We start from the raw sequence: 17,512 nt of genomic DNA, 5'->3' as shown, positions 1-17,512 counted from the left end.
AAGACTTTAGGGACTTAAAAATATGCTAGTACCCATTTTCATGTACCCCAAATTTGATGGGACCACTTAAAAAAACGAAAAAAATAACCTACGTGGTCTTCTGCATCACTTCTTCAATGTCGGGAAAAAAACACCTGCCGCGGCTATTTAAAACCCCGACTTTCTATTGCAGGCTAAAACGGGGGTACCCATAGTGATCCCCCATGTCTGGACAGCTTTAGGGGGGTCCTACAATTTATTCCAGATAAATCCAGTTTTGTTTTCACCGATCCTGTTTCGCCGGCTCCCGTTTTTGTAACTTTTTAATTGAATATGGGGATAAAGCGGGCGCACACCCGATACTCCATCCGCAGAAAAGCTCCGATGTGGAGCGAAAAGTTCAGCACAGACTTTTCGCTGCAAATTGAATACGGCTCTATCTGGCCAACCATCGAACTAACTGATTGGTTGGAATGAGAATCTGGTAACGTATGGGAGTAACCGATGATCCGGAATTTGTACCCAAACGCCGGAAAATGGACAAAAACTGCTGATTGAACAAATAGTTTAGATCAAACCTTTAACAAACTTGTCTGACGTCATTTTCATCTGTTTTCTGGCATTTAGGAGCAAATTGCTGATCATCAGTTACTCCCATACGTTACCTGATCTTCATTCCAACCAATCAGCTAGTTGGATGGTTGGACAGATAAACTTTACATGTGTACCCAGCTTAACAGTCCAGGTTTTAAGGATATCCATGGTTGAGCACAGGTGATTTGATTAGTACCTCAGTCAATTTGATTTAACCACTTGTGCTCAATCATGGATCTCTCTAATGCTGCATACACACATGGGATGATTTTCCTGAACGATAACAATATTGTTCAACGATAAATCGTTTTTTTATGCAGTGAACAATCGACCAATGATGCGCGTTCCTGCATGAACGATAACGATATCTTTCCAGTGGTTGGTGGTACAGATTGTACCGTGTGTATACTGCTTAGACCTGAGCCGTCGGGAGCCGTGAGGACCACGTTTGGGAACCTCTGATGGAGATTCTAGTTGATCTTAGTGCACTCTTCCATGTTTGGATACTGGGTGTGCAGAACAAGCCTCCACCCCCCTTATAATGATGTGTATGGTTAATGTGGTGATTACCTGCTCCCCGCCCATCTATACACAGGTGTTATTAATCAGTGAGCAGCTCCCTAGTGATGTACAGTGTGTGTCAGAGGCTGTAAGGTGTAAGCTGTTTGTCTGAGAGACCTCGCTGTGGTGGCTGATGGGAATCCATGGTCCATATATGCACTAAGGAACCTCGGCTGTATTCTACGTAACATTTGTGAGTAACCCAGACGTGTAGAATCTGCGCTTTCATTTCTACTTCACACTCGCTGCGCTCGGCTGCCTTCGTGTAAGAAATTGTGGTGATAAAGGAATACCTATAATTACCAGGATAATTGCCCATAGAAATAAAAAATCCTCCTTATTCCTGCACACTGATATATAATAGGCCCCCAATGGTGGTGACAGCCTTATACTTACTGATTATACTATTCCAAACACCTGATACATCACATTGCTGGGTTCCACTGATGCAGGGAGTTCTATTCATACTATGTATGTATGTATGTATGTATGTATGTGTGTGTGTATAATATATATATATTTATGCGTGTGTAGACAAAAATGATTGGACACTAACAGCAAATCAAATAGATCACTGCGATGTTGGTGAGGTCAGTGCTGTGTAGGTCACTGCGATGTTGGTGCGGTCAGTACCGTGTAGGTCACTGCGATGTTGGTGTGGTCAGTACCGTGTAGGTCACTGCGATGTTGGTGTGGTCAGTACCATGTAGGTCACTGCGATGTTGGTGTGGTCAGTACTGTGTAGGTCACTGCGATGTTGGTGAGGTCAGTACTGTGTAGGTCACTGCGATGTTGGTGAGGTCAGTACTGTGTAGGTCACTGCGATGTTGGTGAGGTCAGTACCGTGTAGGTCACTGCGATGTTGGTGAGGTCAGTACCGTGTAGGTCACTGCGATGTTGGTGAGGTCAGTACCGTGTAGGTCACCACGTGCAGTGATTACTGCAGATGCCCTTCTTGGAATACTGCCCACAAGTTCCTGGACAGCAGCGGGCGCTATGTTCTGCCAATCTGACACTGAATAAGATGGAGTTGGCCTAGAACACACCCAGCGCTCAAATTCTTCCCAGAGGTTCTCAATGGGGTTAAGATCTGGACTCTGAGCTGCCCGTCTATCCGAATTTTCAGCGTCGCCCTGGAGACATGACAGCTGGCATTATCGTCCTGATAAAAACGTTTGTTTCCATAGAACTGTAAGTGCACGAGCCCCCTACCAAGGGTCTTGTCCAAACTGCCATATTAGTGACCATTTGGCACTCATGTGCAATGGTATGCATCTAGCTTGTGAGAGGCTGTCCAATCACTTTTGGAAACATTATATATATATTAGTGTAAGGAAAAGCTAACTCTCTTTATTGAAGTGATATTAGAATGAGCAGCTATTTCTTTGCCCACCAGGTGGCACTGTTGTTGTTGTCTCAGGATTTATCACATAGGTTAGGGCACAGGTTCTCATACTCTATCCTCAGGATCCCAAACAGTGCAGGTTTTCCAGGTCTCCTCACAAAATCACAAGTGAAATAATTAGCTCCATCTGTGGATCTTAACTGTGTGGAGTTTGCATGTTCTCCTTGTGCTTGCGTGGGTTTCCTCTGGGTGCTCCAGTTTCCTCCCACACTCCAAATATATACTGCTAGGTTAATTGGCTCCCAAAAAAAATTAACCCTAGTGTGTATGTGTGTGAGCATGTGGTAGGGAACATAGATTGTAAGCTCCACTGGGGCAGGGCCAGATATTCTCTGTAAAGTGTTGCAGATTATGTGTGCGCTATATAAATAACTGGTAGTAAATAAATCTTTAAAACTGTCAGTGAGTAATGAGTACACCTGTGCACCTGCTGGGTGACCTGGGAAATGTGACCTGTGTGGGGTCCTGCTGTAGGATTTAGGCCAGTGGTTCTCAAACTCAGTCCTCAGGACCCCACACAGGTCACATTTTCCAGGTCATCCAGCAGGTGCACAGGTGTATTCATTACTCACTGACACAATTTCAAAGATCCACAGGTGGAACTAATTATTTCGCTTGTGATTCTGTGAGGAAACCTAGAAAACGTGCACCGTCTGGGGTCCTGAGGACCGAGTTTGAGAACCTGTGGTTTTAGCAATGATGAGCTGCTAGGAGATCCCAGGGCCGGCCCAGTAAGTGGCTGCTGACATGGAGTTATACAGATTAATCCTGTCGGTAGCTGCTCGTTCCCTGAGCTGGAGACCCTGGCGCACAGACCCCGCCCTGATGTAACCCTACAGTCCCATTTCCATAGGTGTCTGAATCGTGCTCAGGACATCTCTTTGCTCCCCACCACCACTTGTCCTGATTTTTGTGAGTCTGTGGGTCTGTCCCTAGTGGTGGGACGTTGGGAGGTTCCTCTGGTGTATGCAGCAGGTTTAGGATACAACGGTGCTGAATTCTCCCTGGGGACCGTTTTTGGATTTGCAGAAAACAAATTATTTTGGCTACAAAAAAAATGTTACCGTCCCTACTGGTGGGTGATGCTGGTGAGCGCAGAAAGGGATAACTCTGTGCTAGGGGTGAGCGGGTTCGGTTTTACTCGGATCTTTAAACGGCATTTTATTGGCTATTGCCAATCATGTGTTTTGGATAGCCAATATAATAAATCCGAATTTGCGGTAAAGTGGCGATAAGAACCGAGTAAAACCGAGCCTGCACATCCCTACTCTGCGCCAATGTGTCTGTGCGTGTGACTTGTAGTAGTGGCCCCTTATGCTGTGTCCCCTGTAGTAGTAGTGGCCCCTTATGCTGTGTCCCCTGTAGTAGTGGCCCCTTATGCTGTGTCCCCTGTAGTAGTGGCCCCTTATGCTATGTCCCCTGTAGTAGTGGCCCCTTATGCTGTGTCCCCTGTAGTAGTAGTGGCCCCTTATGCTATGTCCCCTGTAGTAGTGGCCCCTTATGCTGTGTCCCCTGTAGTAGTAGTGGCCCCTTATGCTGTGTCCCCTGTAGTAGTGGCCCCTTATGCTGTGTCCCCTGTAGTAGTGGCCCCTTATGCTGTGTCCCCTGTAGTAGTGGCCCCTTATGCTGTGTCCCCTGTAGTAGTAGTGTCCCCTGTAGTAGTAGTGGCCCCTTATGCTATGTCCCCTGTAGTAGTGGCCCCTTATGCTATGTCCCCTGTAGTAGTGGCCCCTTATGCTATGTCCCCTGTAGTAGTGGTGGCCCCTTATGCTGTGTCCCCTGTAGTAGTAGTGGCCCCTGTAGTAGTAGTGGCCCCTTATGCTGTGGCCCCTGTAGTAGTAGTGGCCCCTTATGCTGTGGCCCCTGTAGTAGTAGTAGTGGCCCCTTATGCTGTGGCCCCTGTAGTAGTAGTGGCCCCTTATGCTGTGGCCCCTGTAGTAGTGACCCTTATGCTGTGTCCCCTGTAGTAGTGCCTCTTTAGCCTCTGATAGCTTCGGAGCCAGCGTTCCAGTTTCTGTAGGAAAGTTGAACGCGATCTACCGGCGGGAGCTCTGTGAGCTACCGGTAGATCACATTTGATGTTTTGACCAGGCCTGGAAAAAAAAACTGATGGCAGCTTCCCTTCGGTCGACAAACCCCCCCCCCTCCCCCCTGCAGTTTGGGAACCACTGCCATAGACCATAATGGGTTAATGCAGAGTTGGGCATAGACTCATATTTGTGGTACCAGTTGCTCTTTCTTTGTATTGTGATTGTGTTCAAACATTTATATTTATCTTTACCGATGTGGATTTCACACCAGTGGTGGCCCCTTATGCTGTGTCCCCTGTAGTAGTAGTGGCCCCTTATGCTGTGTCCCCTGTAGTAGTAGTGGCCCCTTATGCTGTGTCCCCTGTAGTAGTAGTGGCCCCTTATGCTGTGTCCCCTGTAGTAGTAGTGGCCCCTTATGCTGTGTCCCCTGTAGTAGTAGTGGCCCCTTATGCTGTGTCCCCTGTAGTAGTAGTGGCCCCTTATGCTGTGTCCCCTGTAGTAGTAGTGGCCCCTTATGCTGTGTCCCCTGTAGTAGTAGTGGCCCCTTATGCTGTGTCCCCTGTAGTAGTAGTGGCCCCTTATGCTGTGTCCCCTGTAGTAGTAGTGGCCCCTTATGCTGTGTCCCCTGTAGTAGTAGTGGCCCCTTATGCTGTGTCCCCTGTAGTAGTAGTGGCCCCTTATGCTGTGTCCCCTGTAGTAGTAGTGGCCCCTTATGCTGTGTCCCCTGTAGTAGTAGTGGCCCCTTATGCTGTGTCCCCTGTAGTAGTAGTGGCCCCTTATGCTGTGTCCCCTGTAGTAGTAGTGGCCCCTTATGCTGTGTCCCCTGTAGTAGTAGTGGCCCCTTATGCTGTGTCCCCTGTAGTAGTAGGGCCCCTTATGCTGTGTCCCCTGTAGTAGTAGTGGCCCCTGTAGTAGTGCCCCTTATGCTGTGTCCCCTGTAGTAGTGGCCCCTTATGCTGTGTCCCCTGTAGTAGTAGTGGCCCCTGTAGTAGTAGTGGCCCCTTATGCTGTGGCCCCTGTAGTAGTAGTGGCCCCTGTAGTAGTAGTGGCCCCTTATGCTGTGGCCCCTGTAGTAGTAGTGGCCCCTTATGCTGTGGCCCCTGTAGTAGTGACCCTTATGCTGTGTCCCCTGTAGTAGTGCCTCTTTAGCCTCTGATAGCTTCGGAGCCAGCGTTCCAGTTTCTGTAGGAAAGTTGAACGCGATCTACCGGCGGGAGCTCTGTGAGCTACCGGTAGATCACATTTGATGTTTTGACCAGGCCTGGAAAAAAAAACTGATGGCAGCTTCCCTTCGGTCGACAAACCCCCCCCCCCCCCCTCCCCCCTGCAGTTTGGGAACCACTGCCATAGACCATAATGGGTTAATGCAGAGTTGGGCATAGACTCATATTTGTGGTACCAGTTGCTCTTTCTTTGTATTGTGATTGTGTTCAAACATTTATATTTATCTTTACCGATGTGGATTTCACACCTATAACTCCTTACACTCAGGGTGGGATGTACTACAGTGACAAATGCGCTATTACTGCATTTTCCATATGTATTAAGCCCTGGAGTGCGATCCCATCTTCAGGTGATGTTACCCAATAGAAGCCTATACACTCCCCTGAGAGATCGGGACCCTCCCATCACGGCCCGCTGTCTTCTGTGCAGAAGGATGTCAGAGGGAATTGTGGGTGTTATACTCTACGCAAAGGGCAGCTCTTATCAGGAGAGACGTCCTTTGTGATTTTCATCGTATTTCTATGTACATAACGTGGAAACTGGCCGCAGAAAGTACACGATGAGAGGCGGAATGTAATGTGTCGTGGAAGCGATATTTAGTACATCCCACTCTTAGAGAGGTGGGGCGGATGGCGGCATACTCGCAGAAATGCGTTCCCCGCAGACCACGACAAACATATAATATTGTGAAACAGAAATGAGGTTGTGACCGAGGCGCTAACACCCGGAGAATAAATAAGATGTAAGATGACATAAAGCTTCTCCTTAGGACGGAAACGGTTTTATTCCCTATTTATTCCCCGGGTGTTACCACCTCAGTCACAACCTCATTTCTTATTCACATTTCTATCTTTGGTTCTCATTGGGCAGCTTTATTCACCGTGCTGTACCCCCCCTGTACACCCCATGTTTTACTGATCACATACACTAAGTAACCCATATATACTACTGTTCTCTCCTGGTGTAACCCATATATACTACTGCTCTCTCCTGGTGTAACCCATATATACTACTGTTCTCTCCTGGTGTAACCCATATATATATACTACTGCTCTCTCCTGGTGTAACCCATATATACTACTGTTCTCTCCTGGTGTAACCCATATATACTACTGTTCTCTCCTGGTGTAACCCATATATACTACTGCTCTCTCCTGGTGTAACCCATATATACTACTGCTCTCTCCTGGTGTAACCCATATATACTACTGCTCTCTCCTGGTGTAACCCATATATACTACTGTTCTCTCCTGGTGTAACCCATATATACTACTGTTCTCTCCTGGTGTAACCCATATATACTACTGTTCTCTCCTGGTGTAACCCATATATACTACTGTTCTCTCCTGGTGTAACCCATATATACGCCTTCATGCCTTTGCCCTCTTCTGTCCTTCTTCAGGTCTCATTCTGGAACACATCTGGCAGAACGAAACGGTAGCAGCGCTCACAACATGTCTGAGAATGGGACACGCAACCGTATCCTGACGCTGGAGTCCATGAATCCCTGGATTAAGAAGGTGGAGTACGCTGTGCGGGGCCCCATTGTCTCCAGAGCGGTGGAGCTGGAGAAAGAGCTGCAACAGGTAATCCGGTCCCCTATGTACAGAGCTTCTCAGCTTCCATTGTATGAGCAAAGCGCAAACTTTCCCACATCCCCTATTAATGATTCCTCAGCCGCGACATATATGTACGAATGCATGTAATCATTACTGTCTGTAACTGAGATATAGATCCTCTGTGTGTCCTGTGCAGTCATTCCCTGCTACATGCACGCTGCTGTCTGTAACTGAGATATAGATCCTGTGTGTCCTGTGCGGTCATTCCCTGCTACATGCATGCTGCTGTCTGTAACTGAGATATAGATCCTGTGTGTGTGTCCTGTGCAGTCATTCCCTGCTACATGTACGCTGACACCAGGATACAGTCACACGCAGGGCCGTAGCTAGGGTAGTACGGCCGGTGCCATCGCACAGGGCAGGGGGCGCTGTTTGGGGCTGTCAAATTTCTGTTTATTATCATTCTTGCTTGTAGCTTCCTCTTATTTCATCCCCAGCATCTCCCGGCCTCCCCTATCTCTTCCCTGGCCCTTCCCCATGAGGCCATGGCCCTCTCTCAGGTGCACTATATTATGTCCCTATTTATCCCCAGCATCTCCTGGCCTCTCCTATCTCTTCCCTGGCCCTTCCCCATGAGGCCATGGCCCTCTCTCAGGTGCACTATATTATGTCCCTATTTATCCCCAGCATCTCCTGGCCTCCCCTATCTCTTCCCTGGCCCTTCCCCATGAGGCCATGGCCCTCTCTCAGGTGCACTATATTATGTCCCTATTTATCCCCAGCATCTCCTGGCCTCCCCTATCTCTTCCCTGGCCCTTCCCCATGAGGCCATGGCACTCTCTCAGGTGCACTATATTATGTCCCTATTTATCCCCAGCATCTCCTGGCCTTCCCCATGATGCCATGGCCCTTTTTTGGGAGCATTATATCCCTTTGAAAAATGAGGGGGGCGCCAATGCTCTTTCTGACACAGGGCACCAAAAAGTCTAGTTACGGCTCTGGTCACACATCTCACGCTGACACCAGGATACAGTCACACGTCTCACACTATGGTACAGATACACATCACACACTGAGACCAGGATACAGTCACACGTCTCACACTATGGTACAGATACAGGTCTCACAGTGACACCAGGATACAGTCACACGTCTCTCACTATGGTACAGATACAGGTCTCACAGTGACACCAGGATACAGTCACACGTCTCATACTATGGTACAGATACAGGTCTCACACTGACACCAGGATACAGTCACACGTCTCACACTATGGTACAGGTCTCACACTGACACCAGGATACAGTCACACGTCTCACACTATGGTACAGATACAGGTCTCACACTGACACCAGGAAACAGTCACACGTCTCACACTATGGTACAGATACAGGTCTCACACCGACACCAGGATACAGTCACACATCTCACACTATGGTACATATACAGGTCTCACACCGACACCAGGATACAGTCACACGTCTCACACTATGGTACATATACAGGTCTCACACTGACACCAGGATAGTCACACGTCTCACACTATGGTACAGATACAGGTCTCACACTGACACCAGGATACAGTGACACGTCTCACACCGACACCAGGATACAGTCACACGTCTCACACTATGGTACAGATACACATCACACTGACACCAGGATACAGTCACACGTCTCACAGTATGGTACATATACAGGTCTCACACTGACACCAGGATACAGTCACACGTCTCACACTATGGTACAGATACACATCACACTGACACCAGGATACAGTCACACGTCTCACACTATGGTACAGATACAGGTCTCACACTGACACCAGGATACAGTCACACGTCTCACACTATGGTACAGATACACATCACACTGACACCAGGATACAGTCACACGTCTCACACTATGGTACAGATACAGGTCTCACACTGACACCAGGATACAGTCACACGTCTCACACTATGGTACAGATACACATCACACTGACACCAGGATACAGTCACACGTCTCACACTATGGTACACATACAGGTCTCACACTGACACCAGGAAACAGTCACACGTCTCACTATGGTACAGGTCTCACACTGACACCAGGATACAGTCACACGTCTCACACTATGGTACAGATACAGGTCTCACACTGACACCAGGAAACAGTCACACGTCTCACACTATGGTACATATACACATCACACTGACACCAGGATACAGTCACACGTCTCACACTATGGTACAGATACAGCTCTCACACTGACACCAGGATACAGTCACACGTCTCACACTACGGTACAGATACAGGTCTCACACTGACACCAGGATACAGCCACACGTCTCACACTATGGTACAGGTCTCACACTGACACCAGGATACAGCCACACGCTGACACCAGGATACAGCCACGTCTTGCACTATGATACAGATGTCTAATGCTGACACCAGGGTACATACACAAGACACTGGTTGGCTGCTGAATCTCACACCCCTGTATTTGTTTTGTATTAATATGTGATCTCTCCCGTCACCTGTGCTGGAGATAAGCAGTTTCTGCTGACGCTGAGGACGCAGGAATTCCTCTGTTGAAGCACTGGGTACAGGGCAGAGATCAAAGTTTACTTGTCTCCCTTTGTCCCCCCCCTGCTGCTCCTCCGGTTATTAACCCCTTACCTGAGCGCCCGTAGGGGGGTGGGGGGGGGGGAGAGAATATACATGTAGCCATAGGGATCATTGTGCCTCATGATGCATATACAATAAAACTGAATGATAACGATCTATCATTAATATCATCCATTCTTTATGTATAGAACGACTAATGATGCACATTCCCGCAGGACTATAACAATATCCCCCATCGGCTGTACATGCAGCTCAATCAGGGGACATAGATAACTGTGCCATGCTGCCGAATGCATACCCAGAAGACCGAAGGGAAGTAGTACTGTGCAGTTACTCATACATACAGTGTAAGAACATACAGTATACTGATAATTACACCCAGAGCACAGGAGAATAGAAGTAGTACTGTGCAGTTATACATACATACAGCTGTAAGAACATACAGGGATGCAGTTTATAGACCGGCGGACTAAATGACGCTGCACGGTATTGGTGACGCTGTACGATAGAGCGCTGTACGATAGAGCTGACGCTGTATTATATAACGCTGTACGATATTGATGACGCTGTACTATAAAACGCTGTACGATATTGATGACGCTGTACTATATAACGCTGTACTATATTGGTGACTGATATCCTGGTTGTTCTGTATTTTCAGGGTGTAAAGAAGCCGTTTACAGAGGTCATTAAAGCTAATATTGGAGATGCTCACGCCATGGGCCAGAAGCCAATCACCTTCCTGAGACAGGTGAGTCTGTAATACACACAACACCCACCGGGGGCAGGCTTCTCGCCTCATCTGCTTGTGCTCTGTAGACAGTGTAAGATGCTGCCATCTGGTGGTGGTGGCTCACACCTCACACCCTGCACCCATATATTGTTATACTGACGTGTCCGTAGTCTCCAGCGCTGCAGAACAGCAGAAATCACTGGTAAAATGGCGGTGCCAGTACTGATCACCTCGGGAATAAGGTGTTGGCGCCATTTTCCCGGAGAGCCGCACATGCGCAGTAGATTCTGTCACCAATGTACTGTGCCGCCAGCGAGCAGGGAGGCCGCACTGAGTCTGCACACGGGCGCTCTCCTCTCCTCTCCTAAAATGTCCCCGAATTCAAGTACTCACAGACCCACAAGTAATAAGCTGTGATAAGAGGACAGAGGGTGGGAGGGCAAAGAGCCCCCTATATAGGGGTCTGTGATTGTCACCCCCCACTCTCTATCCTCTATCGGGCCTGACCGTCTCGTCACCTCCCCCATGTGCCCCCTGGGGGTGAGCTTGTGCCCCCTGGGGGTGAGCTTGTGCCCCCTGGGGGTAAGTCTGTGCCCCCTATAACCTCGGCGCTGGTTGTATTCCCAGGTCACCGCCATCTGCCTGTTCCCGGAGCTTCTGAATGACAATAAGTTCCCTGATGATGTGAAACAGAAGGCGCTGCGTATCCTGCAGGCGTGCGGAGGCAACAGCATCGGTGAGTGGCGGCGAGGGGTGAGCGGATAGCTGACACGCTAATACTGTACATGCTACATACGTGTTGGTGGGGTTGTGTACTGGAGCATTAATCTCTGTCTATTACAGGGTCATACAGCGCCAGCCAGGGTATAGAGCTAATCCGCCAGGACGTAGCTAAGTACATAGAGCGGAGAGACGGCGGGATCCCTTCCAGCGCGGACAATATCTATCTCTCCACCGGAGCCAGCGACTCCATCGTCGTAAGTGACCCCCTCCTCACCCTGTGCTCTGTGACCACCCCCTACTCTATACCCAGACTAGGCCCCTCCTCACCCTGTGCTCTGTGACCACCCCCTACTCTGTACCCCTCCTCACCCTGCACTCTGTGAACACCCCCTACTCTATACCCCTCCTCACCCTGTGCTCTGTGACCACCCCCTACTCTATACCCCTCCTCACCCTGTGCTCTGTGACCACCCCCTACTCTATACCCCTCCTCACCCTGTGCTCTGTGACCACCCCCTACTCTATACCCCTCCTCACCCTGTGCTCTGTGACCACCCCCTACTCTATACCCCTCCTCACCCTGTGCTCTGTGACCACCCCCTACTCTATACCCCTCCTCACCCTGTGCTCTGTGACCACCCCCTACTCTATACCCCTCCTCACCCTGTGCTCTGTGACCACCCCCTACTCTATACCCCTCCTCACCCTGTGCTCTGTGACCACCCCCTACTCTATACCCCTCCTCACCCTGTGCTCTGTGACCACCCCCTACTCTATACCCAGATTAGACCCCTCCTCGCCCTGTGCTCTGTGACCACCCCCTACTCTATACCCCTCCTCACCCTGTGCTCTGTGACCACCCCCTACTCTATACCCCTCCTCGCCCTGTGCTCTGTGTCCACCCCCTACTCTATACCCAGACTAGACCCCTCCTCGCCCTGTGCTCTGTGACCACCCCCTACTCTATACCCCTCCTCACCCTGTGCTCTGTGACCACCCCCTACTCTATACCCAGACTAGACCCCTCCTCGCCCTGTGCTCTGTGACCACCCCCTACTCTATACCCCTCCTCGCCCTGTGCTCTGTGACCACCCCCTACTCTATACCCCTCCTCGCCCTGTGCTCTGTGACCACCCCCTACTCTATACCCCTCCTCGCCCTGTGCTCTGTGACCACCCCCTACTCTATACCCCTCCTCGCCCTGTGCTCTGTGACCACCCCCTACTCTATACCCCTCCTCGCCCTGTGCTCTGTGACCACCCCCTACTCTATACCCCTCCTCACCCTGTGCTCTGTGACCACCCCCTACTCTATACCCCTCCTCGCTCTGTGTCCACCCCCTACTCTATACCCAGACTAGACCCCTCCTCGCCCTGTGCTCTGTGACCACCCCCTACTCTATACCCCTCCTCACCCTGTGCTCTGTGACCACCCCCTACTCTATACCCAGACTAGACCCCTCCTCGCCCTGTGCTCTGTGACCACCCCCTACTCTATACCCCTCCTCGCCCTGTGCTCTGTGACCACCCCCTACTCTATACCCCTCCTCGCCCTGTGCTCTGTGACCACCCCCTACTCTATACCCCTCCTCGCCCTGTGCTCTGTGACCACCCCCTACTCTATACCCAGACTAGACCCCTCCTCGCCCTGTGCTCTGTGACCACCCCCTACTCTATACCCCTCCTCACCCTGTGCTCTGTGACCACCCCCTACTCTATACCCAGACTAGACCCCTCCTCGCCCTGTGCTCTGTGACCACCCCCTACTCTATACCCCTCCTCACCCTGTGCTCTGTGACCACCCCCTACTCTATACCCAGACTAGGCCCCTCCTCACCCTGTGCTCTGTGACCACCCCCTACTCTATACCCAGACTAGACCCCTCCTCGCCCTGTGCTCTGTGACCACCCCCTACTCTATACCCCTCCTCACCCTGTGCTCTGTGACCACCCCCTACTCTATACCCAGACTAGGCCCCTCCTCACCCTGTGCTGTGAGACCACCCCCTACTCTATACCCAGACTAGACCCCTCCTCACCCTGTGCTCTGTGACCACCCCCTACTCTATACCCAGACTAGGCCCCTCCTCACCCTGTGCTCTGTGACCACCCCCTACTCTACCCAGACTAGACCCCTCCTCACCCTGTGCTCTGTGACCACCCCCTACTCTATACCCAGACTAAACCCCTCCTCACCCTGTGCTCTGTGACCACCCCCTACTCTATACCCAGACTAGGCTCCTCCTCACCCTGTGACCACCCCCTACTCTGTACCCAGACTAGGCTCCTCCTCACCCTGTGCTCTGTGACCACCCCCTACTCTGTACCCAGACTAGGCCCCTCCTCACCCTGTGCTCTGTGACCACCCCCTACTCTGTACCCAGACTAGGCCCCTCCTCACCCTGTGCTCTGTGACCACCCCCTACTCTGTACCCAGACTAGGCCCCTCCTCACCCTGTGCTCTGTGACCACCCCCTACTCTGTACCCAGACTAGGCCCCTCCTCACCCTGTGCTCTGTGACCACCCCCTACTCTATACCCAGACTAGACCCCTCCTCACCCTGTGCTCTGTGACCACCCCCTACTCTATACTAGGTGTGTGCACCGGCCACTTTTCGTGTTTTGTGTTTTGGTTTTGGATCTGGATCTTTCTTCGTGTTTTGGATCTGTATTTTTTTGAAAAAAAGCATAAAAACAGCTAAAATCACAGAATTTGTAGGTTTTTCTGCTCCTATGCTATTATCAACCTCAATAACCTTAATTTCCACTCATTTCCAGTCTATTCTGAACACCTCACACCTCACAATAGTGTTTTTATGTCCAAAAGGTTGCACCGAGGTAGCTGGATGACTATGCTAAGCGACACGAGTGGGCGGCACAAACACGTGGTCCATCTAGGAGTGACACTGCAGTGGCAGACAGAATGGCAGTTTGAAAAACTAGGCCCCAAACTGTACATAATGCAAAGAAAAAAAAGAGGTGCAAGATGGAATTGTCCTTGGGCCCTCCCACCCACCCTTATGTTGTATAAACAGGACATGCACACTTTAACAAACCAATCATTTCAGCGCCAGGGTCTGCCACACAACTGTGGCTGAAATGATTGGTTCGTTTGTGCCCCCACAAAACAAGCTGGCAATTAATGTGTCCCTGCACAAACTGGCTCTACGGAGGCAAGATGTCATCCTCATCCTCCTCATCCACCGATTCCTCACCCTCTTCAGTGTGTACATCCTCATCCTCACAAAGTATTAACTCGTGCCCACTTGAATCCACCACCACAGGTCCCTCTGTACGTTCTGGAGGCTGGTCTCCCTGGAAGAGCTGATAATTCATTTTGATGAACATCATCTTCTCCACATTCTGTGGAAGCAACCTCCTACGCCTTTCGCTGACAAGGTTCCCGGCTGCACTAAACACTCTTTCGGAGTACACACTGGAGGGGGGGCAACTCAGGTAAAATAGAGCCAGTTTGTACAGGGGCCTCCAAATTGCCTCTTTTTCCTGCCAGTACAGGTATGGACTGTCTGACATGCCTACTTGGATGCTGTCACCGATGTAATCCTCTACCATTCTGTCAAAGGTGACAGTATCATATGCAGTGACAGTAGACATGTCAGAAATTGTTGCCAGGTCCTTCAGTCCGGACCAGATGTCCAAACTTGGTCCTGCCTGCCCTGCATCACCGCCAGCGGGTTGCTTAGGATACCTAAGTTTTTTCCTGGCAGCCCCAGTTGCGGGAGAAAATGAAGAAGGAGCTGTTGACGTGTCACGTTCCGCTTCAGCTGACAGAGTATTCACCAGCAGGTCTTTGCACTTCTGCAGGCTTGTGTCGGCCGGAAAGAGAGACACCACATAGGCTTTAAACCTAGGATCGAGCACGGTGGCCAAAATGTAGTGGTCTGATTTCAACAGATTGACCACCCTGGAGTCCCACATGCCGAGCGGAATCGCTCCGTCTTAGCTCCTCCTTCACTTTCTCCAGCTGCTTCTGCAAAAGCCTGATGAGGGGAATGACCTGACTCAAGCTGGCAGTGTCTGAACTGACTTCACGTGTGGCAAGTTCGAAGGGCTGGAGAACCTTGCACAACACGGAAATCATTCTCCACTGCGCTTGAGTCAGGTGCATACCCCCTCCTTTGCATAGGTCATAGGTGGATGTATAGGCTTGAATGGCCTTTTGCTGCTCCTCCATCCTCTGAAGCATATAGAGGGTTGAGTTCCACCGCGTCACAACCTCTTGCTCCAGGTGATGGCGGGGCAGGTTCAAGAGTGTTTGCTGGTGCTCCAGTCTTCGGCACGCAGTCGCTGAATGGCGAAAGTGGCCAGAAATTTTTCGGGCCACCCAAAGCGTCTCCTGCACGCCCCTGTCGCTTTTCAGAAAATTCTGCACCACCAAGTTTATTGTGTGAGCAAAACATGGGATGTGCTGGAATTTGCCAGATGTAATGCCCGCACAAAATTGGTGGCGTTGTCAGATATCACAAATCCCCAGGAGAGTCTAAGTGGGGTAAGCCACTGGGCGATGATTTCCCTCAGTTTCTCTAAGAGGTTGTCGGCGGTGTGCCTCTTACTGAAACCGATGATACACAGCGTAGCCTGCCTTGGAACGAGCTGGCGTTTCTGAGATGCTGCGACTGGTGACGCTGCTGCTGCGTAAGGTGATACATCTACCCAGTGGGCTGTCACAGTCATATAGTCCTTAGTCTGCCCTGTTCCACTTGTCCACATGTCCGTGGTTAAGTGGACATTGGGTACAACCGCATTTTTCAGGACACTGAGGACACTTTTTCTGACGTTTCTGTACAGTCTCGGTATCGCCTGCCTAGTGAAGTGGAATCTAGACGGGATTTGGAACCGGGGACACACTACCTCCAGCAATTGTCTAAATCCCACTGCACTAATGGCGGATACCGGACGCACGTCTAACACCAACATAGCAGTCAAGGCCTCAGTTATACGTTTTGCTTCAGGATGACTGCTGTCGTACTTCATCCTCCTCGCTAAGGACTGTTGGAGGGTCAATTGTTTAGTAAAAGTAGTGGTGTTCCTACTTCCTCTCTGGGATGATGAACGACTCCCAGCAGCAGCAACAGCAGCAGGCGTAGCAATGCAGGATCCTCCGGAGGAATCCCCAATAGGAGAGTCAGTCATGCCAGTGACATGGCCTGCAGGACTACTTCCGATCCTGAATAAGGAGGAAATTGACGAGGAGGGAGTTGACGGTGTGGTTTGCAGGCGCTTGGATACAACAGGACAACGGGATTTAGGTGTCCCTGGACTGCTTACGGTCTTAGCCAAAGTTTCTGAACTTGACAGTAACTTTTTATGAACGCGCTGCAGGTGCCGTATAAGGGAGGATGTTCCTAGGTGGTTGACGTCCCTACCCCTACTTATTTCACCTTTACATATGGTACATATGGCAAGACAGTTGTTGTCCGGATTTGGATAGAAATATTGCCAGACCAAAGAGGTGGAATGTTTGGTCTTCTGCCAAGGCATGACCGTGATGGGCTTTTTCATCCCACGGACAACAACTGTCTCCCCCGGAGCCTGATTTAAACAAACCACATCACCATCAGAATCCTCCTCGCCAACTTCCTCCTCAGCGCCAGCTGCACCAGTATCCTCATCCTGTTGTACTTCAACATTGACATCTTCAATTTGCATATCAGCAAGTGGACTGTGGGTGCTCCTTTCAGCACTTGCAGGGGGCGTGCAAATGGTGGAAAGAGCCACCTCTTCCCGTCCAGTGCTGGGAAGGTCAGGCATCGCAACCACCATCACACTTGGACTCTCCTTGGGGATTTGTGATATCTTCTTAGAAAGCACAGTTCTTCGCTGTGCTTTTGCCAGCTTAACTCTTGATTTTTTTTAGTGGGAAGAGGGCTTCCATCGTCATGTGAAGCTGAACCACTAGTCATGAACATACTAGGGATCGACCTTAGCCGTTCCTTGCCACTCCGTGTCGTAAATGGCATATTGGCAAGTTTACGTTTCTCTTCAGCTGATTTAAATGTTTTTTTCAAGGTCATTTTCCTGAACTTTGTCATTTGGGATTGTATGTGCCCTCTATTATGACATTGGGC

The 17,512-nt window shown here is 50.2% G+C and overlaps 1 protein-coding gene across 1 annotated transcript in view; it reads left to right on the top strand.

The window, feature by feature from the left end:
* Positions 1-1,187: 1,187 nt before the first annotated feature.
* Positions 1,188-17,512, top strand: part of LOC148442169 (alanine aminotransferase 2-like) — a 30,010-nt gene continuing 13,685 nt past the window's right edge. Inside the window, exons 1-5 of the mRNA XM_088464133.1 lie at positions 1,188-1,327; positions 7,196-7,379; positions 10,631-10,720; positions 11,330-11,438; positions 11,546-11,679. Of these exons, the coding sequence (XP_088320259.1) occupies positions 7,248-7,379; positions 10,631-10,720; positions 11,330-11,438; positions 11,546-11,679 (465 nt within the window). The 5' untranslated portion in view covers positions 1,188-1,327; positions 7,196-7,247. The remainder of the gene's footprint in view (positions 1,328-7,195; positions 7,380-10,630; positions 10,721-11,329; positions 11,439-11,545; positions 11,680-17,512) is intronic.

This window comes from Taudactylus pleione, unplaced genomic scaffold (assembly GCF_031769625.1).
Source record: "Taudactylus pleione unplaced genomic scaffold, aTauple2 ptg001597l, whole genome shotgun sequence".
In the NCBI taxonomy this organism is placed as follows: domain Eukaryota; kingdom Metazoa; phylum Chordata; class Amphibia; order Anura; family Myobatrachidae; genus Taudactylus; species Taudactylus pleione.
The sequence above is the reverse complement of the archived record's forward strand: the minus strand, read 5'-3'. Positions and strand labels throughout refer to the sequence as shown.